At 40.6% G+C, this 25,580-nt stretch overlaps 1 protein-coding gene across 3 annotated transcripts in view; it reads right to left on the reverse strand.

The window, feature by feature from the left end:
• Nucleotides 1-1,414: 1,414 nt before the first annotated feature.
• The window catches only part of DAAM2 (dishevelled associated activator of morphogenesis 2), a 137,022-nt gene continuing 112,856 nt past the window's right edge, over nt 1,415-25,580 (reverse strand). For 2 of the 3 annotated variants that reach the window (XM_074311009.1, XM_074311008.1), the window contains exons 15-26: nt 17,801-17,908; nt 15,305-15,334; nt 13,309-13,415; nt 11,196-11,280; nt 10,560-10,666; nt 9,817-9,905; nt 6,972-7,140; nt 6,716-6,823; nt 6,154-6,214; nt 4,357-4,488; nt 4,029-4,199; nt 1,415-2,982 (exon numbers count right to left, since the gene is read on the reverse strand). In XM_074311009.1, coding sequence (XP_074167110.1) covers nt 2,764-2,982; nt 4,029-4,199; nt 4,357-4,488; nt 6,154-6,214; nt 6,716-6,823; nt 6,972-7,140; nt 9,817-9,905; nt 10,560-10,666; nt 11,196-11,280; nt 13,309-13,415; nt 15,305-15,334; nt 17,801-17,908 — 1,386 coding nt within the window. In that variant the 3' untranslated portion in view covers nt 1,415-2,763. The remainder of the gene's footprint in view (nt 2,983-4,028; nt 4,200-4,356; nt 4,489-6,153; nt 6,215-6,715; nt 6,824-6,971; nt 7,141-9,816; nt 9,906-10,559; nt 10,667-11,195; nt 11,281-13,308; nt 13,416-15,304; nt 15,335-17,800; nt 17,909-25,580) is intronic. The other variant, XM_074311010.1, reaches the window with a different exon arrangement.

The following is a 25,580-nucleotide window of genomic DNA, read 5'->3' on the forward strand; positions in this document are numbered from 1 at the left end:
CCACCACGTATCTCCACATGTCAGCATAGTATAAGGGGGATGCCAGGAGGAAGAAACATATGCTATGGCTAGACTACCCTACCACGTGCCACCCTCTATGGAGTGGGGCTGTACCATAGGGCTGGGGACAGGGGTGCTAGCACTGTTGGCTTTATGGCTTGGGAGGAGGAAGGAGCAAGAAGCTGAAGTGGTTTTCAAATGGAGGTACACCAGGACCAAATACCTTTCCCAACATCTCACTTTCCACCCCATTCACTCCTTGGACAAATGTAGCTGAAATCCTTCCCAATGCCTCCTTGGGATTAGGGAGTATATGTGAGAGAGGAGCAGCTTATAATTAGAACTCCAGAGGACCAAAACCATAATCGCATCCCTCTCTAACACCGCCCGCTCCAGTCCAAACAAAAGCCCAGACTTTTTATCTTTGACCCTTTCCATCCTACACTACCCCATTCCCATTTCCTTACCCCTTCCTCCAGTCCAATTCACACTCAACACATGCTGAGCACATACTTCTCAGAAGGCAGGATGGCCTTCCCTTTAGAGTCTCCTAGCCTTTCTCTTGGGCAAGACCCTGGTGCCTTGCCTTCAATACATTCAGGTCACCCGGAATGCTCACTGCGCTCTCACCCTCCTGAAAGCCAGAAGATTGGCAGCTGGACACTGAGTGGGCCTGCTCATCAGGTCACCCATTTGATCAGAGCAAAGAAATGTAAAAGAAACACGAAGTAAAAAGAGAAGAATCTAGTTGTGAGACTCCAAGTGGAAGGCACTTAAAAGGCTGGAAGGTCATGAGCAATAAGGAGGGAAAGTCCACTGAGAATGGAAGCTTCCTGCCTCTACCATGATACCTCTGGTCTTTCTGATCAGGAATTAAAGGGCAAGGCTGTCAGTGAACTAACCAAAGAACAGTATAAGATGAGAATTAAGATAAGACTGGAAGGGGATAGAGACAAATCTGGAGAGCTGGAAGGGAGTTATCAGCAGGTCTTGTTAACCTGTCCCCCTATCTATTCCACCTTCTCCAAGCAGGGTTACCTATGTGGACAGCTGGAAAGTGGGAAACGGATTTATGAGCTGGGAGCTAAGTGGCTGGAGGCCAGAACCACTGCTTGGTTCTAAGCTCCACTCTTCATTGACTACGTATTGAAGGGAATCAGTTCTTTGAATCCACAAGCCTCATTTTAGATCTGAGTTTGACCCCACTGATCCTAAATGGTAAATCCCTCATTGGAGATATGTAAACATGGACTGGCTATATTAGGCCTGATTTGCAGAGCACGGCTTTAAACTATGGGACCGCCTCTAGAAAGTGTGGGAAAATGACTTACTCCTTCCTAGTGATGGTTCATGCTTCAGGTGAGGGAAGAGATGGTTTTCTTACAAGTGGTTCTCCATCTGCCCCACATATACCCAGGCCTTTCCTAATAGGGTAAGCTTTGAATGACCAAGGAAGAGAGGGGGCTATTTGCTCCCACTTTTATGAGATGGGCTGCACTGGAATTAGGCATAGTCTAAAAGAAATGAGGCTGTGAGCAATTTAGTTTCTTCAAGAGAACAGGAAAAATCAAACCTGGCTTTGAAGGGCTGGTGTTCTCTGGGCTTCTGGCAGAGAATGCTTATATTCCATGTCTCCAGGACAATGGTCAGTGGGGATGTACATTTGAATAGGAGTTGGCGTGGGTGGGTAAGAATGAGGTGAACATTGGAGCAGGAGTGGACAGGGTGTTTGAGTTTGTGGTCCAAAGTTAGGGGGTAGTTTGGAAAAGGGCTTAGGCAGTTGATCCCAAGTCATTCCCCTTCAAGAAGAGGAAGAAGAGGAAGCCAGATTCCATTCTGGGAGTAGGGAATACAGTCTTCATACATAAGGCCAAGTCTCTGACTTTGGCTACAATATAAATGATTTACTTAAGGTAAGGCAGGGCCCAGCCAGTTCCAACAATACTGAGTCTCTCCTCCATACCAACATTGTACTGAGGAAAATAACCCAGTTCTCTAGCTCATGATCAATCTAGATGATCTTTCTGTTCCTTGAACCACTTTTTTTTTTGGCATTGGCTACATTCATATCCTTCCCTCCAATCACTTTTTACATTCTAATTACTGTTAGACAAATACATCCAAAATCCTTATGTGGAAGATCAACGAACAAAGCTTGTCTGTGTTTTGGCAGCTTCCAGAAAAATCATTTTTTTTTCCTTTTTCTCTTTCATCTAAGTAAAACATTTTGTCTTCAGGTTTGCAGCCAGACCTATCCCTACCCTAGATGTTCCAGGTCTTTATTCAAGAGAAAGGGGCAGCAGTACCAAGGATGAGGGGACTGTGTGCTTTAGTGGTCAGAGGCCATACAAAGAAAATGTCCCTCCTCCCACTACCATTTTCCCATCAATGAAATCTGCCTTTAGCAGAAGCTGATCCTTGAGATGCTAGAACTATTTTATGCCAAGATGCAGGTGGGGCCATGGGCCCTCAGAACAACTTCTTTCTAAGCATCCCTTGGAAATCACAGGACCTCTGGCCAAGTAACAATAGAGATAATTGGAGATGCTTTCAGAGCAGGAGTCCCTTTCAGCAGAATGGGGCAGGACGCAAGAAGAGTAGTTAGAGAAGTAAGGGGGATGGATATACTTGGGCCAGACACATACTTCTGCCCCAAATCCAGCTTAAGCACCCAATTAGGCAACCCCTTACTCTGCCACTTTAATCTTCCCTCAGTTTCCTTGAGCTGCAGCCATCCACTTTCTGTCCCCCAAAATCTCCAAGTCAATAATTTAGTTTGTTCACTGCCCGCTCCCGGCTTATTTCGAGTGCTTGGGTTCCTGACCGCTTGCGGCTTCGTTTGAGCTTGGACAAGTCCTTGTCAAAGACTTCACCTGAGCGCAGAGCAGACACCAGGTCGTCAAACTCTCCACCCTCCTCCAAGGAGCTGACCCCAACGGCTGCTTTTCGCTGTCGCCGTTCTCGCTCCCGCTGTTCCTTCAGCTGGGGGAGAAAAGAAACATACCGAATTTAGTTTGGAGAGAGGTCAGCCCAAGCAAGGACTGGAAATCAGTTTCTTTCACTGCACCCTGAATGAGGAACCAGAGAAGGTGGGAATTCATCTCCCCCCTTTCTCAAAAATGGCTCAGTTTCTGATCAATAATAAAAATATTAGCTACTAGCATTTAAATAACATGGTCTGCTTTGCAAAAATAAAGCACTTTACATAAATGGAAAAATACATCCAAAGAGGATTTCCAGCTCCATTGTCTTGCTAAACTGTTCCACAGATTGCTAGTGGGATGCAATGAACAGAGAGCTGGACCTAGAGTCAGGAAGACCTGATTTAAATAAGGTTTAAGATACTAGTTGTATGATGCTGAACAAATGGCTTAACCTCTGTTTGCTTCAGTTTCCCCAATCAAAAATGGTGATAAAGCTTAAGATGCTACTTGTATGATGCTGGTTTCCCAACTAAAAAATGGATATAATAAAGCTTAAGATACCAGTTGTATGAGGCTGGACAAGTGGCTTAACCTCTGTTTGCTTCAATTTCCCCAACTAAAAAATGGAGATAATAGCATCTGCCTCCTAGAATTGTTGTAAGGATTGAATGAGCTATTTGTGAAGCTCTTAACACAGTGAAGCTTAACACAGCACATAGTGGGCACTCTGTGAGTGCTGTTTCCTTCCCCCTACCAGCCTCACAGAGATTCCTAGCTCTCCTTGAAATAGCATGAATCTTTCCTTAATCCTCTTCCTCAGGGTCTTTCCTTCTTCCCTCAAAGTCTTTCAGTTTCTGTCCATTTCCTATCATGTTTCTGTGATGACTGGGGCCAGGAAAGGGGAGGACCAGGCCACTGAGCCCAGTCTTCATGAGTCCCATCTTGACTCATGACAGTCCCAAACTTTGCCTTGTTTCTCCCTACCAAGGAATACTTAGCATGCACCACTGAAAACTCTCCCCTTTATCTCTCAAGCATTCAGGGTTTTTTCCTCTTCCCCTTTCCTCTACAGCCCACCCTCCTCTTCCCCCTGTCTCTCCCTACCATGGCTTCCATCCGTGCCCGTCTCTCCTCTTCCTCCTTCTTTCTCCTCATGGTCTCCAGGTCCTGCCGGGCCTCAGAGAAGGCCTGAAGGAAGGTGTCAAAGATGCCAAAAAACTCATCTGGCTGCATCTTGCCCTCGGGTTCTCCAAAGTGCTTCAGTGCCAAGGCAAACTGTCATTGGGGCAGAGTAAGGAGCAAGTCAGGGCATGGAGGATTGGTTACCAGAGGCTAAGGAGTAAGGAAATTCAGGCTGAGGGACCTTTAGTCTGTCTCAGAGGAGGTGATGGAGCCAAGGACCAAGAAGATGAGAGGGTGGAAGTATCCCTACCTTGTCCCTGGCTTCATTAAGTTGATCCTCCAGCTCTGAGAAACTGAAGCTGGCAACGGTGATGAAATCGCTCATGATCGGGACAAATTTATCACCCGACTCCCTTTTCTGGTGCTTCTGATATTCTAGCTCCTATAAAGTGAGGAGAAAATGGAAGAAGAAGGGGATTTCAGGCTAAAATGTCCAGCATTAAGAGGGAAAGAGAGATTAGGCGGAAAGCTCCCTTACACCAAGCTCCTATCCTTCCTTCCACTAATAGAACCAGAGTAAGGAGGCAATATCAGAATTTCTTGGGCTGAGAGGCTCCTCAAAATTTCCTCAGTCTATAACTACTTGTATCCTCCAGTTGAACAGATTGGGGGGAGGAGGAGAGAACTTGCTCCTCTTTTAGGGACTTTCATAAAAGGTGATTCTTCATCCTTCTATGCAATTGTGTTTTTCCAGATATCTAGCCTCAAGCAATTGTGGTTACAATCAAACCCCATTACCAGTCATCCTGGATTTGTCCATCTGCCTGCCTTCTGGTCAGCAAATTTCTTCCTTGCACACCCACACTCAACCAGAGGGGAAAGGAAAGACATGTGTGTCCCTGCTTCTTTAGCTCCCACACCCACCAGAAGAAGCTATCCAGAGGCTCAGAGAGAGGCTACAGGATGTTTCAATATTTGACCAATATCCAAAATCCAGGAGACATTTGCTGGGGTGCTCTAGAACCCTGTGCTTAGAGTAATGAAGAGTCGTTAACCTCCCAAGAATGGGATAAAGAGAAATAAGACAAGATCTTGAATTGAACTTGTTATGTAGGATATGATCTTGACCAGTTCCTTATGTTGCCCTGGGTCTCAGTTTCCTTAACTGTAAAATGATGGGAATAGGGGTGACACAATGGATAGAACACTGGCTCTTGAGTCAGGAGGAACTGAATTCAAATCCTGGACATTTACTAGCTGTGTGATCTTTAGCAATTCACTTAATCCCAACTACCTCCAAAAATAGAAATAAAATAAAACGAAGGAATAGAAACAAATGACCTCTAGAGCAGGGTTCTTAATCATTTGTTCTTAGTCTAGTTTGTGTCATGGCCCTCCTTTGTCAGTGCAATGAACCCTAGATATCCCTTTTCAGAATTATGCTTTTAAGTTCATACAATAAAATATGCATTTTTAATGCTCTTTTAAAGTGTCTTCCAGCTCTGGGTCTATGATCTTATGACCTTTTCCAGGATCATCTCCAGGACTAACTCTTTGTCTTTTACTGGCATATATTTATGGCATCTTCCTTCCCTGATTTCTCCAGCTCTTAACCCCTGGCCCCGTTCTATAAACTCGTTTTATTATCAATCTAAGTTAAACATAATTAGGAAGACAAAATTGAAACCATGAATTTGTGCCAAACAGAAATGACTTTCTGGATTACCTGTTGTCTAGATTGGACCCTAAATAGCCTAAATAGGGGCAGAAATTAGAGGGGGTATCATGATTATTGTCAATCAATGTGCCAGTTGGAAAAGAGTCCCTACTAAGTGACTGTAGCATTGTGCCAAGTACTGGGTGAGTCCTTGGAGGGGCAGGAGAGAGGTTAGGGTAGGACAGGATACAGGGAAGTACAATCCCAAGCCTCAATAAGTGACATAAATACAGTTGAAAGGACAAAAAAAATACACATCAAACAGTGATGAACAGAGAAAGGCTTTGCCATCCCACTCACAGGGCTCATCCCTATGAGCAGCTCAGCTTGCCTCATGTAGTACCAACTTCCAAGTCTCAGGGGATGGGAATCCGGGGGGGGGGTACTCACCGCCTCCACAGCTCTCAGCCCTTTTCTGATGTTGTTAATCTCCTTCTCCAGCTCTGACAAACTGCAGGGGAAACAAATCAGGGGACTGGGCTGTGATTTTCTGATTTATAAAAAGGCAGGATATAGGGGACCAAAGAAAAGGAGGAAGAGTCTCCATGACCCTCCTTCCACAGAAGTTTTCTAATAAGCCCTTTCCCTGGTGGATCTGGGATCTCAGATGGAAACAAGATTCTGGTTTTCCATATAAATTCATTATATTTATTTAAAACCTAGGTTTTCAAGTGCAAAGTTATGTTTTCATTAAAAATAAAAAGAAAACCTTGTTTAAATAAATTCTGCACACCCAACTTTCATTTGCATGTAGATTATCCACAGCAAAAGTTCAGCATCTGATTGTCTTCTCCCTATCACTCAGTACAATTCTGGGAGCTGTTCTCCCTTTTTCTCAGTCCCTCCTTGTCATAGGAAACCAGTGGAAATAACTAGGACCCAGGAGAAACTTGTGGGATAGAGCTAAGCCTGGCTGTCTGGAACACTAATAGAGAAGGATGTATCCACTCACTTGACTTTGGCAGCTTCGGGAAGATGCTGAAGCTCGGTAGGCATGTTGAGGATGTCAGGGAAATTCTTTTCCAAAACCATGATCAGATAATGGAGCAAAGAGATGTTCCTGCAGTTGAGAGGTGGGGGAAGAGTTGGCACAGATTTGGGAGACTAAGAAAGAAATCTAAACAGTAAACAAGGGAAATGTGTAGTCACAGGCAAGAAAACAAGGCAGCATAAAGACAGAGATTGGAAGTAGAAGGGAGGGCTCGCACCTGTCAATACTGGACTTGGTGTCCGCAATCTTGTTGAGGCTGGAGACTCGGAAGCCATAAGCTCCCCCTCGTTGTCCCTTGTTCATGTAGTTGCCAATGGCAAGGACGACTTCCAAGAGACGCTTTAGTCGGTTGCTGCGGGTCAGTTCCCTGGAGGCCAGCAGGAGGGCTAGGGGGTAGGAGTGGGTCACCCCCAGAACTGAGTGAGACCCCTAACACTGGCCTGGGGGACAGTCATAAGGAAGGAAGGCAAATTCCCATCCCCCAAGGATTTTCCAACACAAAACTCAAAGCAGAACTGGCCGAGGCTTCAGAATAGCAGTGGTCATCCAACTAGTTCCCAATAAGTATTGCCCCTCAACTAGTGCAAGGCAGGTGAAAGCTCACCTCTTCCTGCCTTCCTGGATTAACTGAGAGAGTAACTATGAATTTTCTCTCCCATACAAGTCTTAATTTTTGCTGCCCTTACAAGGGATGTCCACATTTACTCCTCTCTTATTCATGATACAATTACAGTCGACTCTCAATTATCTATATGCTTGGAAGGGAGAAGTGGAAACCAAATGCACACCAGATTCAGTTTCATGTCCTAATTTTGAGACTACCTCTTTGATCACAAATCTTCACCTCTCACTTTGGTCATGTGCAAAGAATGACAATGCATGGAAATCATTAACCTCCCCTTCCCTTCCAGGGTAGTTTTGAGGAAGGTGTCTGATTAACTTTAGGGATTTTGATAAGGATTGGAACTGTGATTTCAATGGTAAAAAAAACTGCCATATATGGAAATTCTCTCCATCAATGCCAGTATACCCTTCTCCCCCCCACCACCTCCTTCTTTCTAGGCAATTTAGAGAATTACCTGGATCATTAAGAGATTAAGTGACTTGTCTTGGATTACACAGTCTGTGTTAGAAGCATAAATTGAACCCAGGTCTTGTTACCCATCAGCTATGCCATGCTACCTCTTTTGTTAACCCTAAATTTTGTTTCATATAAATATAATGTATTAAATATATTATATAACTTGTATTTATATAATATGGTATATAAATTATATAAATGTAATGTTTCTTTATTATATATTATGCAATCACATTATATCATATATAATACAATTATTTTATATTATTTTAAATATATTATTTAAATTGTTATTGAAAATATATTTCATTCTTATAAATAATATATTGTATTACATATAATCTGTTGTCACATTATATATATATATAATTATATTGTAGTACATTTTAATATAATTACAATGTTATATGTATTTGCATCCTTTATGTTAACGGCTTGCATAAAAATTACACAAATATACCATTGATATTATTATATGTTAATTATGATAATAATTATGATGATAATTAATCTGCATGCAGTCAAAAGATAATTAGGCAGAATTTATTTAAATACTATAGTTTTTCAAAAGTACATTCATGTATTTGTGCATCCTGAATCCCTGTCCATTTCTGTTATAAGACTGGGAGCTTGCCCAATGATGAGACCTTTATCTGTGCTATTTGTATGATGAGACTGGAAAGCTACAGATTGCTCACTGCCCCTCCTTGCCCCACCCCAGGCTGGGATGGGGTAATTATATTGTAGCAGCAAAGCAGACTTGAAGTGAATGGGGAGTCTCTGTATTCATTTGTGTCTCCTTGGAAATTCTAATGATACCCATATGAGAAAATTATCACGGATAGTCTCCCTGAGAGCTGAAGCTCTGGTGTCCAGCAGAGGGTGCTCAAGGTATTTCTTAGATGTAGGTCTCAGGGTGAGTCAGGACCTCTGGCTTCCTAGTCTTACTCATGGACTTCTTTTCCAAACGTTGGATGAGGAATGGAAGTCTAGAGAAAGCTAATTCACCTTCTGTTTCCTTAAACACCCAACTTGTTCTCTGCTTCATGGACTCCCTCATCATTCTCACTTCCTACCAAGTTAACTACCTGTCCTTTCAGTCATTTGTGCCCTTCCTATCATTCCTTTTAGGAAGCCTCAAGTCCCAGTATCCTGGGGTCTAGGGAGGAGAGGGAGACAGGCTTTGATGAGCTCAGCCTTGCTTTCCATGTCCCTACCTGGACAGAAGCAGAGAAAGTTAGAACCAGAAAAGATCCAAGAGATTATCTAGTCTAAAGTCAGAGGGGTTAAGTGATTCTTGTAGTCATATAGCTAATTATTGGTACAATCACGTCTTTTGATTTCCACGTTCTGAGATCCTTTCATTCTAACATGGAAATAGGAACTAAACATTCTAGGCCAAATAAACACATTCTGTCCGTCTTCTCTTCCATCTCCTCTCCTCTAGAACAACCATCCCCTGCTCAAATCAGCTTTTAGAATTCTAAAATGTATTCTATATTTATACAAAAAATTCTATGTTTACGTAACTTCTATCCCATGCTTGGTTGCTGTAACATATAGTCATAGAACAAAACTCTCTCCCTTTATTGATTAATCATTAGGATCATCTATTTAGAGTTACAAAGGACCACAGTGGTCATCTAGTCCAATCCCTTCATTTTACAAAGAAGGAAATTGAAGTCCTTGCATCTGCCATGCTAAGGTGCCACATGTGCCACCTGGAAAGCTTATATATCAACATGCACATGCCTCTGTCTTCTATTGGGGTTAGTTTTCAATTCTGCATTTGACTTCCAGTTTCTTTGCAAGCCTACAGAGATTTCATAAACCCTTTTCTGCCCTGTAGCACTCTGATCTTTTTTTGTTTGTTTGTTTGTTTCTGCTCTCTCTGTTCTTCCATCTTTAAATACATCTATCCTGACAGTTAACACCAGTTCTGTGTATTCCAGAACCTCCTCCAAGCCTCCCATAACCTTACCTTCTACTTTCGGCTTAGCCTCTGCCAGTCTCTCTTGAAACTTTTTCTTGAAGAAAAGGGCCTGTAGACGCTGTTGATAGTGATCAATCCTATGGAGGAAAGGAAAGAGAGTCATGAAGAGTCATTCAATAGGTCCGTTCCTCCATGTTTTCATCAGGAGCCCCAGTCTTCTACACAAGACTGATAAGAATATAAGGAGGAGCTAGAGGTCCAAAGTCTTCCACTTGCTTGAAGCTTCTTAATCTTTTTGGGTCTCAGTTTTTTCATATACAAAATGACAAGAGTTGAACTAGAAGGCTTCTGAGGTTCCTTTCGAAGTCTAGGAGTGTGATGCTGCAGGACTACAATGTAATACTTAAATTATGAAAAATGCATTCAGTAAAATGAGAGTCTAGAGACCTGAGAACTAGCCCCAGCTCTATTCCTAACTCAGGAATCTCATGGAAATCATTTCCTGCTCTCTCCTCGGTCTCCTCATGTGTGAAATGAGAGTTGGACTAAATAGCCCATGAGATCCCCTTGCAAGCTTAGAGTTATGAGCTTCTGAGCTTCCTCAGCTCTCTTTAATCCTCTGCTTCTGTCTCCATGAAACCAGCTCTGTTCCTCCCCCTTTACTCCCTTAATCACACTCTCATCCCTCTCTATCTTTCTAGTATTGGCCCATATCCGTCCACATTGAACAGAAGTCAGCTCAAGGCCACACATATTGGTCCAGCTAAGCCTTCTACCCATTGTGCCCATACCTGCTCATCTCATAGAGGAAACGGTCAGCCCGGGCCATGCGATCTATTTCGTGCTTGTGCTCCTCCAGTAGATCAATGTCACTCTTCTCAGGGATGAACTTGAGGAGCTGTATAGAGTGACATGGGAGACAGATAAGAAATTCAGCAAGAAGCTGGGGAACAGGGATTGGCAGGAAAGGATGTCCATCCCATAACTACTTAAAATAGGGGAGGGGGAGGTTTATAGACAAACCCGTTTTTAATCCATCTCCACTGGTTTAGGTCTAGTTCTGCCCAAGGGCAGAATAGATGAATAGACCTTTTTGGCTATACCCATTACATAATTCTAAGATCTTCTTATTAGGGATGAAAGCCCAGCTATCCCCCTCAGTTCCTCTTATGAATGTGAGCCCTCACCATTTCTGCCTTGAATATGATGGAAGGATATTACTGAGACTCATAGAAGAGTGTTATAACAGAGACTATTTTATTCTTCCCATTACTGTCTCATTTCTGTCCCTTCCTCCCCTAAAGAATGCTTGCAACAGGATAATTTCTATTTTTCTTAAAACTTCTCTGAGTTCTTAGCTTCAGTTTTGCTTAGCCTGATTTCTTTTTGGGCTGCTGATTGGAAAGAGCGTGGTCATCAGGTCTCACCTGCTCCAGCATATCTTTAGCCAGGTCTTCTTCTTCATCCATCTTAAGCACAGCTCGTCGGATTTCCTCATTAGAGAGCTTCAACCTAATTACAAGATTCTACCTTGTTAGCAACCGCCTTTAGAGATTTCCTAAACCCGTCATTCAGACCCTTCATTCTCTCCTTTTTTAGTTCTCCCCATCAAAATCAGGTAATACATTATAAATATACTTCTGTTTGAGCAAAAATACACTTCAGCTCATGTTCACCACCTATAGAAAACCTACCAAGATGAACCAAAACCAGGTCATTCTTCAATCCATCAATTTAATTTAGCTACTTAACTTATTTTCCCTCAGACAGAGTTTCCTGTATTACAATCATCTAATTCCTACTGATTTTTTTTAAACCTTGGCTTCCCTCACACAGAATTGCCTGTATTACTACTTTCTACTGGGTTTTTGTTTGCTTTTAAATCCCGGCTGCCTCTGACATCTGTGGCAAAGACACTATAACTTATTAGCTGTGATTTAGTTGGATTTAACTTTGATTTTTAGAGATAGGACAAAGGCTCTTGGCTCCTTCCTCAAACACTTCACATCAATCAAACACTCAATCAAATATTTATTAGGCATTTATCAAGCCTATCCACCATCTCTTAAAAATTGATGGCACTCTTGTGTTCTGCCTTCTCATCAAGGGACTAATTGTCTACTTTCTTGGCACTCAGAAGTGGCCTTAGTGTTCTACCTTCTGCTGGATCTTGGGAAACCCAAGTGCCTGGACAGATGCCATAACATTTTCTTCTTCTTTCCCAAGAGAACAGGCTGCCTTCTCAATTCAGAATCTTATAGAGCCGGAGTTCTTAACCTTTTTTGTGGCATGGACCTAAAGAACCCTTCTCAAAAGTAATGTTTCAGTACTTTATGTACTGTACTTTTAATACTTAATAATCCTATTATTATAAAGGAAATCATTATATATTATGCATTATAATAATACATATTACATGTTTTATATATATATGTATATATACTTATTAGTTATCAAAATAATCTCAAAAAATAAAGTCAAAAATATTAAAAATTCTTGCTATAGAAAATCATTTCTCCCCATTACTAAGAGTGGGAAACTGAGGCATGGAGTAGGATGGGATCTGATCCAATAAAAGGAAGGGAGAGAATCCAAAATAGAGCTAAGAATAGGCTATGAGACTGTGACCTGTGGCCCCAAGCTCAGGCAAGGAGGTCTCACACAGAAGCAGAGCTGTTAGCTTGGATACTGCCTGTCTTGTTCAGCATGTAATGCAACATGTTTTGAGGCTGAGATCATTCAACCCCATGGGCATATTCTGAGCTCAGTCCCTTGATGCGTGCTCCTGCTTAGATCCCTGTGGGATAACAGCAGTTGCTGGACCCTAATCAGGTGCCTGACTCTTCCCAGATAACCAGAAGTCTCTGTAACTTAGGCATACTGGGGATGTGGAGAAGCCTCAGCTTCTTTTTGACCTACCCTTTGCAAATCTATAATCTCCTACCTTTAGATGGGAAGAATAAGAGATGGATGGTGAGATCTAATTAACTATCTGGCTCTCATTGGTCTTTTGTTTTCTAGTCCCTCACATTGAAATACTGAGGTGTCACTTTTGTCATTTGCACCTGGTATATCATCATTTGCACCTGTATCATCAATCATTTGCATTTGTGTCATCATTACAAACAGTACCCTAGGAGAATAGGCCTCTCTTATTAAGTTTCATGGTACCCAGAAGTCAGGTAAATGTCAGGATCAGGACTTGAAAGCAGAGTTCAAGTATCCTTGAAATAGTTCAGTGCCTTTTCCACAATGCTAAGAATCTCACTTTTCCTTAGACCATTAAAGGAAAATTAAGGGGACTGAGACTGTAATAGCATTTGTCTTTCCTGAAACTTTGATGGAGTCAAAGAACTCAGTAGCAAGTAGAGTTTTGTGTAGCAAAGTCTCCAGCTGTCTCCATCCTAAGTCCCCAAGTTAGGAGCAAAAGAGATGATGAGATTTGCAATCAGCCTGGTAGTTCCTGTTATGGGAGATCTATATCCTGCAATGCAAGGTCACGTGTAGAAATGAGTATGATGGTAGAGGAAATCCACATACTTGGAAAGGAGGATGATACAATTCTGGGCTCTTCGGCCATCAATGACTGAGAGTTCTTTGACCTTTCTTGTGGTCAAGTAGAGGTCTTCGATGGAACCCATCTCTTTCTGCAATCAAGCAGAGAAGAGGTTAAGGACTTGCTTTTTCTTGGCCTCCCTGGATACCCAGCAACTGTATAACCCCCCCCAGACTATTTGCTACCAAGGAGATAGGGAAGCAAGGAAAGGACCATATAATCTATTCAAAGGATCTTTGGAAGCCATCTAATCTAACTCCATCTTTTTACTGATGAGGAAACTGAGGCCCAGGGAGATAAAGTGATTAGCCAAGTTACACAGATAGTAAATTCCAGAGTTAGGATTTGAACCCAAGTCCTCTGATTGCAATCATAGTTCTTTTGAAAAATGGGTTGATATTTCTAGTCATATGAAAAAATGCTCTAAATCATTATTTATTAGAGAAATAGCAATTAAGACAACTCTGAGGTACCACTGACGCACTTCTCATACTGGCTAAGATGACAGGAAATGATAAATGTTGGAGGGGATGTGGGAAAACTAGGACACTAATGAATTTTTGGTGGAGTTGAGAACTAATCTAACTATTCTTGAGAGCAATCTGGAACTATGCCCAAAAGGTTATAAAACTGTGCAGTCCTTTAGTGCAGCAATGTCTTTACTGGGTCTGTATCCCTAAAAGATTATAAAAAAGGGAAAAGAGCCCAGACGTACAAAAATGTTTGTGGCAGCCCTTTTTGTAGTGGCAAGAAACTAGAAACTGAGTGAATACCCATCAGTTGGGGAATGAATGTTATAGAATATTATTGTTCTATAATAAACGATCAGTAGGATAATTTTAGAAAGGCCTGGAGAGACTTCTATAAACTGATGCTAGTGAAGTGAGTAGAACCAGGAGAACATTGTACACAGCAACAAGATTATGTGATGATCAACTCTGATGGACGTGGCTCTTTTCAACAAGGTGATGTAGGCCAGTTCCAATGGTCTTGTGATGAAGAGAGCCCTCTGCATCCAGAGAAAGGACTGTGGGGACTAAGTGTGGATCACAGCAATTATTTTCACCATTTTTGTTATTGTTTGCTTGCTTTTTTTCTCTTTCTTATTTTTATCTGATTTTTCTTGTGCATCATGATTATGTGGAAATATGTATAGTAGAATTGCACATTTAACAAATACTAGATTAATTGTAGTCTAGGGGAAGGAGTGGGAGAAAAAATTAGAAAACAAGATTGTGCAAAGGTGAATATATTTTGAAAATAAAAAAAAAACTATTATCAAAAAACATGGGTTGATACAGACAGCTAGGCTGAACAGTGGATAGTGCCCTAAGTCCTGGATTCAGAGGTATCTGAGTTCAAATCCAGTCTCAGACTTTGTAGCTGTGTGACCCTAGGCAAGTCAATTAAACCCAATTGCCTCCTCCCAAAATGGGTTGATATTAAAATCTGATTTTGCAGGTAGATATTGAATTGATGTATGAAGAAATATTTGACTTTGTGGATTAAAATGTATTGGAATAAAATGAAGGACTATGGACTAATTCTTCCTGTACAAGATGGAGTAATCAGACTCTGGGAACATCTTGCTTAGAATTATCTGATTTAGAGCAATATCAATTCTTGCCATCCCTTAGATTATTTCAGTATAACCCCAGGCAGCTGGCTGAGTGGTATAGGAGGCTGGAGTCAGGAGGGTGTGAATACAAATCTGACTACACACAGGTTCATCAACAGCAAACCAGTTCATCGAATGGAACTGAGAAGTTTAAGTGTCCAGATAACCCGTAAAACTCCTGCTAGAATTCCCCCAAGCATCCCCTCCCATCTCTGCTCTGGACATTCTTATCTTTTCTCAATGACTCTTTTCTCTGGGGTTTGGGCAGGTAAGTATTCCTTTGTGCTAGGGCCCAAGTCTATGCAATAGGAATTGGGAGGGGGGTAGAAGCTGGAGTTCCCAGAGCCCCAAGAATAACTCACCTGCTTAAAGGAAGGATTAGTTAGCAGGTCCTAGGCAGCAGCCACAGAAAACAAAGAATTAAACATGCAGAACATTAGTTACAGGGATTCTACAGACCCCAAGGACCCCGAAGCAATAGCATAGAATCTTGGAACATCCTGGTTCTCAAGCATCTACTATCTCATTCCAATCTCCATGCAGCCCATCATAGTTTGCAATCATGCTCTAATAGATCAACATGCATTTAACCCAAGCCACTTCTCCAAAAAGGGGATGAATTCAATAAGGTGCAGAAGCAGAGAAAAATTAATTGACCTTCTCCCAATCCCCTATCCCTACCTCAGGATGATTATTTTGAGGTGCCTAAGGTGGGAATCTGAAGCTCAGACTCCTCATCACAAACGAGTGCCTATTTTTCTTTCTTCCACTAATGTCTCATTAAAAATAAAACAGACCCACTCCCTTCTCCAGTTATTTTTTTTACCCAATTTTTTTTTCAAAATTGATTTGGAAATAAGTGAAAACTGTTCTCATTACAAAAAAAGGAAACAAAAACCTTCTTGTTCTTTATTCTCTCCCTCAATCTAGAAGGAAGGAGTTAAACTTTCCTTATAATTATCCTAAAAGTAAGGCAATAAAAGTACTATCATCCCATTATAAGGATTATCAAATTGAGTTCCATTGAAGCATGTGATTTGTCTGTGATTACACAGTTAATAAGTATAAGAATTAGGACTTGAACCTAGAGCTTGTTTCCACTTTCTCATCCAGTGCCCTTTCCACAATATTCACAGTCTCACTTTTCCCTTGACTACTTAAAGGAAAGGAAAGTGGCCTGAGACTGTAATAGCATTTTTGTTTCCTGAAATTCTGGTGAAGTCAAAGAATTCCAATATCAACAGAGCTGTGGTAGCTGAGTCCCCAGCTGTCCCCATCCTGGATGTCCTTTTGTCCCAAATCAGGGGCAAAACAAGCCCTAGTGAGTATGAATTAGAGGGAAAGTTGGAGAGACAGAAACTTGGCTTCCCCTTTTATCGCTGCAGTTTGCCTTGACCCAACTCTCAGATTAGGGGACAAGATGAACAGGCTCAAGAAAAACTTCCTAACCTTGACTTAGCAAAGTGAGAATTCCATTCTCAGCTAATGCAGCTCAACTCATCCAACTGGGCCTGAGTTTGTAGGAATGGCTTTGCTCATAAATTCAGCAAAACATTTGACCCCACTTAGTTTTTAGCTGTACTAGGAAGAAAGGAAAGCAACATTTAAAAACACTTCCTATGTGCCAGGCACTATTCTAAGCACTTTATGTTGTCTCATTTTATGCTCACAACAACACTGGGAGGTAGGTGCTGTTATTATTCCCCTTTTACAGATCAGCACATTGAGATAATCAAGTGACTTGCTCAGGGATCACACAACTAGTGATTCACTAATAGAATGATGTCAACTTAACTCTGTTGGTGCTTTAAATCCTTAGTCAGTGACCAAGACAGTGGGCATACTATCAGAGTAACTGAGGGGCATCAACATTAACATGGTTGGTGTGAATGAAACAAAAAGAAACAAGTTACAGCAAAATGGAAAGATTACACAAATCCTCAGTCGGGTGGCAGCATAGTGGTCAAAGTCTGGGCCTGGAGTTGGGAAGATGTGACATCCTTAGCAACGTGACCCCAGGTTCTCAACTATAAAATGAGGATAATAACAGTATCTACTTCCTAGAATTGTTGTAAAGATCAAATGAGATATTTATAAAAGCACTTGGTAGAGTGAATGACTTATAGTATATGTTTAATAAAATCTTATTCTATCCCCTTTCCTAATTTATTATTATTTTAGAGAGATAAATATGAGTTCATTTTATTGTACAGCCAAAGAAAGCAAGAAATATTCCAATGCGGGCATTTGATCAACTCATACTGCAGCACTGAGGATAAATATTTCTTTCTTCCGCTCAAAAAAGAAGTTAATCATGAAAATACCTGATTATGTGTTTTTATTGTTGGTCATATGATCATTAAGTTGTTATGGCTACAGTAGATGTAGCGTTTTCTCAGTGTGCCAAAGCCTCTGCCTCTCTCCAGGGTCCTAGCCCTTTTCCTTCATATGTACCTTTAAGGTGTTTCTTCACTATCTCTACATTTTCATGGTCATGATAAGATTTACTCCACTTACAGGTTTGTTGTGAGGAATCATAGAAAATAATTTTAAAATGCCATCAGAAATTGTGTGTAATGTGAGATTATTGTCATTCTTATGCTTTTCAACTGTTTAATTCCCAGTCTCCAGGTTCAGAAGAGAAGTGGGCAGTTTTCCTCCTGACTGAATCTTCCCTGGGATTGGGGATGGGGAGTAGAGAAGGGGGAGGAGACCAGCCATTTGGTGCCAGAGAGAGATCTGGAGGGGTTTGGGAAGGAAGGAAGAGCAGGGATGGGAAGGGATCAGGAGAAAGAAGCAGGGGCCCAGGGGTAAGGAAAAGACAGGGCAAGAAGCAGACAACACATAGAAAACCTCACCTGATGCCTCTGATAGGCTGAGAACATTTTTTCTAAGTCCTCCAAGTCCAAGACCCGAAATACTTGAAGATCATCAATCTCATTCCACACAGTATCAGAGATTCGTTCCTAAAATGCACAGTAGAGAGAATTAAGACCCCAAGACTACACTTTTTCTTTTCTTATTTTTAGCTTTTTTAAATTCCAAATGTTCTCTCTCTCCTACCCATAAAGCTAAACTTCCATCCCCATTCCACACAGAAGCTATTCACAACTCTCTCACTCTCTATTACTGCTTTAGGGAAACCTCTAGCCTACCCCTCAGGAAATGAAAGCTTCCTCTCCAATACTCTCCCAAACAGCTCTCTCTCCTTCCTGAACCCACTCGCTCTCTCCCACATAGAGAATTCATAATTCAGTGGGTGTTATAGACAACACTTCCTGAAAGTACCATTCCTCTAGACACTCTGATAAGAGCCAGATTAACTCAAGGCTGGATTCAAACTCCAGCACACTCTAACTCCCTTCTCTCACCTTTTCTTATGCTCTCTCTGCATTCCTTATACACTTATCCATGATTACTTATACTTTGGTAGGAATGGACTGGAGTCAACTGCACCAAATCATTGGTGGGGGGTGAGGGGGAATAGTCCTTGTGTCCCAGCAAAGTGCTTGGTCAAACCCAAAGCATTACTGTTGTCAGCTCTTGTCCTTTTCATTTTTTCTTGGAATTTTATTGCCACTTCCTTAGAGTATTAAAAAGTAAAAAGGCTGCCAGAGGCTTTTATCAAGCTTCCTGCTTTTAGGACTGCAGTAACTTAAGACGGGTGAAGTTCTCTCCTAAATTCATTTGCTATCCAATTTCTACAGGTATACTACCCCCAGTTCTTTAATGAGAAAGGACTGGCCAAATGATGATGATGATGATAACAACAAATACAATAACAATGAATGTTTAGTATTTCTATATCGATTTAAGGTCTGCAAAGTACTTTACAACAAGCAGATATTTCTTTTTCTCCTTTTTTTTTTTTCTTTTTGTCTTTCTAAGTATACATGTAAATTCCTGGGTCTCCTAGCTCAGCTTTTCTCTTCCTCATCTCTGAACCAAACATTCACCTGCTTGAATACTTAGAAATCAAAATAGCTGAAAACAGTCTAGATGCTCAGCATTTTATTTAATTGTCTTTCTCATTCTCAGGTGACGTTTCCTGATGTCAGGCTTACATCAAAAGAAAACTGAAAGAAACTACTAGTTTTTTCTTCCTCCAGGACAAAAGTTTCCATTTCCATAATTCCCAAGGATTGACCATGGGTAGGGGGAGAGAAGTGTTCTCTCTAAACCACTTTTCATAGTTCTAGAGCTAACAGACACCCCCTGCCCTGACCAAACCTCTTCCATCACTCTTTCTTTGGTTCATCTTCCTTGCCACCTCATTTCAGAATCCCTACATATTTGTTTCCTCTTCCTTTAAATTGTATCTTTCACAATGTCCATAGGAAGGGAGATCTTTTCTTTGCTTCTCCTTTCCTCCAACACCTATTTATCCTTGCCTTACCTCTCTTGCTTTCTCAGCAAGCTCAGAAAATGTAACTTACATTTTCATTTAGTTCTATTTTTAAAAACTTGGGAAAAGAAAAGAAAAGAAAAAGCTGGACTGGGGGTGGGGGCAGGGATGGGGTAAGAACATTCCTGCGGCCTTCCCAAGGCCCTGGGACCCTCACTAGGAATGTTGGGCCAGGGAGTCCGGAGCAGCAAGGGGTCTAGGCATCTGGCCAAGTCCAACACAGACACATTCTTATCGAGGCAGAAATAACCATGGATTTTGTGTGTGTGTGTGTGTGTGTGTGTGTGTGTGTGTGTGTGTGTGTGTTGGGGAAGAGGGATAATTTGCTGAAAAAGGGGAAGGGATAGATGGAGGAGGGAGGAGGGAGAAAAGCCAAGTTCCTCCGGGTGAAGGATCAGAGGGAAAATATGAGGGAGAGCAGAGAGTACAGGGAGGGTAGTGCTTGAGTCAGGATGAAAAAAGACTGGGAAGGGAAGGGATGGTAGATGAGGTGGGGAGTGGCAGTGAGGATTGCTGCAAGACTCATAACGGGAAGCTCTACTACAATTGGACTTCTCTAAATAACCTCTTGTCTAAATCTTGCTCCAGTTCAGAGAATCACAACATTTTTAGAGGTGGATGGGACTCAGCAACAATCTGGTTCAACCTATATCCCAACTATAGTATTCCCAATGAATGGTTATATAGTTTTTGCTTAGAACCTCTAAGGTTTGCTACCTCTTCCAGAGCCTTCCCCACAGGTTTTTCCTGACATCAAGCTTAATTTGCTTTTTCCATTTTTTGCTAGTTGTTCCTGATTTTGCCCTATGGGGCCAAAATGAATGCATGACAACCCTTCAAATACTTGGAAGCATCTTGAATCTTCCCTTCTCAGGGCGAACTATACCCATTTCTTTCAGCCAGTCCTCATATGACAGGATTTAGCACCTTTCCCCATCCTTATTCCCTTCCTTTATATGATCCATAGCATACCAATGGCCTTTCAAAAACATGGCACCCAGGATATATCACAATACTCCAAATGTGTTTTAATTAGGGCAGAATATTATTATTCCTTATTCCTGGAAGCTATTCCTCAATTAATGCAGCCAAGATCTCATGAACAAGCAAGTAAATAAGTATATTTTCTGAATTACCATTTTTATCATGCTCCTAACTCTTCTGAATTTTTAACTATATTCTTACTGGTACCCTCATCAGCTCCCATGAGTTCAATGACTATTTTTAAGGTAGTTAACTGGCACAAGGGATATAAAAGGCCAGATCTATAATCAAAAAAAGCTGGGTTCAGATCTCACTCCAGAGCTTACTAGCTATGTCTTTAACTCTCTGCCTTAGTTTCCTCATATGCAAAATGGAGATAATAATACTTACCTTCCAAAGTTGCTGTGAAGATGACATGATATTTGTAAAGCACTTTGAAAACCTTAACATACTCTATAAATGAAGCTTATTATTGCTATTGTTAATACCGATTCCTAAATGTATATAATCAGGCTTTATTTCTCTTCTGAGTTCCAATCCCATACTACCAAATAGTTCCTTGACATTTTAAGTCGGATATTCTGTCAGAGTTTCAAACTTAATACGTCTGAAAAAGAAGGCATTCTTTTTTCCCCTAAACATAACCTTTCTTAATTTTACCATTTTGTATGAAAAGCTTTTTCCAGTGCTTATTCATTTTAGTGTCTTCCCTTTGTTGTTTCTTATTTATCTTGTGCATCCCTCTCTCTCTCACTGTCTTTATCTCTCTGTCTCTTTCTGTCTCTTTTTGTCATATGTGTGTAGATATATATGTATATATATATATAGATATGTGTGTATGTATATGTATGTATATATGTATATGTATGTATATGTATGTATATATGTATATGTATGTATATGTATGTATATGTATATCTATCTATCTATCTATCTATATATGTATATATATATATACTCCCCCATTAGACTGCAAACTTCTGGAGGGCAGGGACTCTCTTTTGTCTTTTATTCCCAGAACTTAACACATGTCTGGAAGATAGCAGACACTTAATAAATATTGGTTTATTGATTGATTCCCTAATTCCAGCAAAGTGTTATCATTCTCCTAATCAGCCAGATTCACAGTCTGAATCATATTCAATTCTTCATTCCTTATCATTCCACATATCCAATTAGTTGTTGTATCTCATGAATTCTCCTTTAGAACACTTTTTGTATCCATCATTTTCTCTCTACGTACGTGGTCAGGACCTTAATTTATAAGTATTCATCTCCTGTCTCTTGAAATATTGAAATATTCTACTAATTGGTCTTCCTGTCTTAATTTCTTCCCTCTTAATCCATGCTCTTTATAATCTCTATTTACCACACATTCTCTATTTGAAATTTAAGTTCATTAGCAACCTGACTCCAACTTCTTTTTTCAGTCTTATTATGCATTACTCTCTTTCACACAATTCATGGTCTTCTTGCCATTCCTTACATATGGCAATTCACACCTTTGGCCTTTGCATTATTTGTCCTCTCTGACATATTGTCTGAGGACATAGTCCTTCCTTTCTTTTGACTGTCACAATTTGTCCCTGTCTATCTGCTTATCTCCTCCATCCCCCACCCACCTGCCATTATTTCAATGACACCCTCCTAGTCTTTTTCCATTTAATTTTCTTTTACTATAACCAAGTCCTGATCATTCTTCCTCTATAATAATTCTCAGAATCAATTTCCATATCATATTAGTCCAGGACTTCATTACTCCATGGAGTAATTGGATTGTTACTGCAACCCTTCCCTGTGCCAATTCATCCTGCACATAGCTGCCAAAGTAATATTTCTCAGAAATATTTTCATTTTGTCATTGTCATGCTGAAGAACTGACAGTTCTGAAATCCAACCTACTTCACATGTAGTAGTCAAGCAGTCACCTATACCTTGTAGACCTCAAGGGTTTTTTCACAAATCATAACAACGTGATCTTTTTTCTTTTCTTTTTTGCTGAGGAATTTAGGGTTAAGTGACTTGCCCAGGGTCACACAACCAGGAAGTGTTAAGTACCTGAGGCCAGATTTGAACTTTGATTCTCCTGACTTTAGGGCTGGTGCTTTATCCACTGTACCACCTAGCTGCTCCCTAGTAACATGATCTTAATTTATATGTAATAATATATGAAACATATAGAATAAATGCACTCTGGTTTCTGACCTCAGGACTTAATTGAATCAATCTCTCTCCCTCCCTCTCTCTCTCTCTCTCTCTCTCTCTCTCTCTCTCTCTCTCTCTCTCTCTCTCTCTCTCTCTCTCTCTCTCTCTCTCTCTGTCAAGTTTCTCTCTGTGTGTCTTTCTCTCTCTCTCAAGTTTTTCTCTCTCTCTGTCTTTCTCTCTCTGTCTCTCTCTCTGTCTCTCTCTGTCTCTCTCTGTCTCTGTCTTTCTCTGTCTTTCTCTCTCTCTGTCTGTCTGTCTGTCTCTCTCTCTCTGTCTTTCTCTCTCTCTCTCTGTCTCTCTCTCTCTCTCTCTGTCTCTCTCTCTCTCTCTCTGTCTCTCTGTCTGTCTGTCTGTCTCTCTCTCTCTGTCTCTCTGTCTCTGTCTCTCTCAAGTTTCTCTCTCTGTCTCTCTCAAGTTTCTCTCTCTCTCTCTCTCTCTCTCTCTCTCTCTCTCTCTCTCTCTCTCTCTCTCTCTCTCTCTCTCTCTCTCTCTCCTCTATCTCTCAAGTTTCTTTTTCTCAGTCTTCCTAGACCACTCAGGGAAACATCTGACACTTGTTGACCATCCTGATGATAGGGCTCTCTCTTTGTTCTCCTCCTAGTTATCTGTCCCTTCTTAGCCCCTGAATCATCAACCATATCCCACTCCTTTCTATGGATGACCCCACAAGGCTCTGTCCTATACTCTTTTCTTTTCAATTTACCTTCTCCCATTGATCACATTAGCTCTTATCTCTATGCAGATGACACCCAGATCTTTATATTTTGGTCTCTTTTACTCCAGTGAATTATCTTTTGAACATTTAGAAATAAATATCCAATATGTATCTCAAATATTATCTCCCTTTTCTCTCCTCCATGAAGCCATTTTTTCTTCCTAACTTCACTATTTATGTTGAGGGTGATGGGGGTTGAGGTTCCTTTAAGATTCTTTCTAATTGCTGACCTTGATTCACAAATCCTGGTCAAAGGCACCCTTTGAATATCTGGGCCCAACCCCACTATCAGCTCAGCTTCCCCCAGCCCTCACCTGATCTGAGCTAACTGAAGAGCTGACAGGAATTTGGAACTGCCCACAATCTTTTGGGTATAAAAGACGTGAGTTGGAACTCCCTCTTAGCAGGAGCTCTCCCAGCCAACACATGGTATCCTTCCAGCCATGTAAGGGTTCCTGCCCACCCAGCGGCCATCTTTGGCCCTGGCGTCTAACTGAGCTTTACTTCCAAATTTCCACAATAAACCTTTTATTTATCAATCTAGGTTTTCAGGCCTGTAAATTCATTTACAGGAGACACTGCGCCTCATGGGATTATCTTACTATCTATGCACCGAGAAATGGGGTTCCCCCTTTCCTTTCCCTCATTAAGGGCACTTTTGATTCAGTCAGAGATGTCTGCAACTTTGGAATCATTCTTAAATTATCATTTATCTTCATCCTCTCCCCTCCCCCACCATATTCAATCACTTGCCAAATCTTGACAATTCTATATCCACAATATTTGCCCCATCTATCCCATTCTTTCTGATTACATGACCATCATCCCAATTCAGAACTTCACCATTCCTAACTGGTCTCCCTTTTGAAAGTCTCTCACCTTTCCATGTGACTTTCAAATTAATATCCCTAAAGAACTGATCTGACCTTGTTACACCTTAATTTAAAAAAACTCTAATGGCTCCCTACTACCTTTAGGATAAAATAAAAATTCCCTTCTTTAGAATTTAAAAACATTCTATCCCTACTCCTAGCACAGAACCTAGCAAGGAATATAAATTAATAAATTCTCTTTGAAAGAATACATAAATGATAAAAGATCAAATCATTATAAAGATCTTTTTATGATGGAAAGATCAAACAGTTCTGAATGATTCAATTACTTCAGTTGAAGAGAAATATAACATAATTCCTGTATAGTCAAAGGATCTAAATAATCTTTTGGAGATTACTATTATGGGGACATTTATATAAGGTTTGAATACTTTCTTCACATTTACTTTTAAACAGCATGGTTGCTCTCTGATGAGATGTAATACTTCTCCATATTCAAATGAGATAATATTTGTAAAGTGCTTAGCATAATATCTGGTACACAGTAGACACTTAATAGATGCTTATTTCCTTTTCTATTCTCTTATCAGCATTGAGTAATTGACCATGTACTGACTTGTAACATCTCAAATATCTTCAAACATAGAACCGGATATGATTTTATCAGTGGAGATTCCATTAAAGAAGAGGCTACTGCACACTAAGGACAGTGGACTTTTCCATCTGACTTCCAAGTAAAAACTTCCATATGTGTCAGCTTCCTCATAAGAATGTGAGCTTCTTCGAAGTAGGATCTTGCTCTACTATTTGCACATAATAAGCACTTAAGAAATGACTCATTCATTCATTCATTTCTTTGTTGTCTTGTAATTGTTATTTAACTCATGTTTGTAGTCTATATAAATTTGCCTAGTTTTTAAATATATATCATTTTAGCTTTAGTAACTTAGCTTTTATGAATATGAGTGATAATCACCAGTATTTCTGGTAATGAAAGGTGAATTTTGTTCCCATAATTATCTTCATACCCTGCTACCTCCACTCTGCCACTTGTCCTCATCCCCTGCTTATAGGAGCCTTGGCCTTTGTCCCTAGGATGCTGCCTTTGATAGGTGAGTTTTTATCTTTCCTGCAACCAGATCTCCAGAGTCTTTTCTCAGCCACTTTCACAACATGCCCCCTCACCTCTTTAACTGTTCTTTTTTCCCTCCTATTAGAATTGTCTTCCCTTTTTAGAATGTAAACTCTCTTAGGGCAGGGACTGACTTATTTGCTTATATTTGCATTCCCAGGATTTAGCACAGTGCCTGATGCAGAGTAAGTGCTTAAAAATGCTTTATCTACCTATATCTTCAGTTCTGCTGGCCATAAGACACAATTTACCTTCTCATCTGTAACAACCATTTTCATTTGTTACAGATTTTGAATTAAACAGACATCATAGAATCATAGATTTAAAGGTAGATGGGACCTTCAAGTCATTAGCATAATCCTCA

This window comes from Sminthopsis crassicaudata, chromosome 4, assembly GCF_048593235.1.
Source record: "Sminthopsis crassicaudata isolate SCR6 chromosome 4, ASM4859323v1, whole genome shotgun sequence".
Classification (NCBI taxonomy): Eukaryota; Metazoa; Chordata; class Mammalia; order Dasyuromorphia; family Dasyuridae; genus Sminthopsis; species Sminthopsis crassicaudata.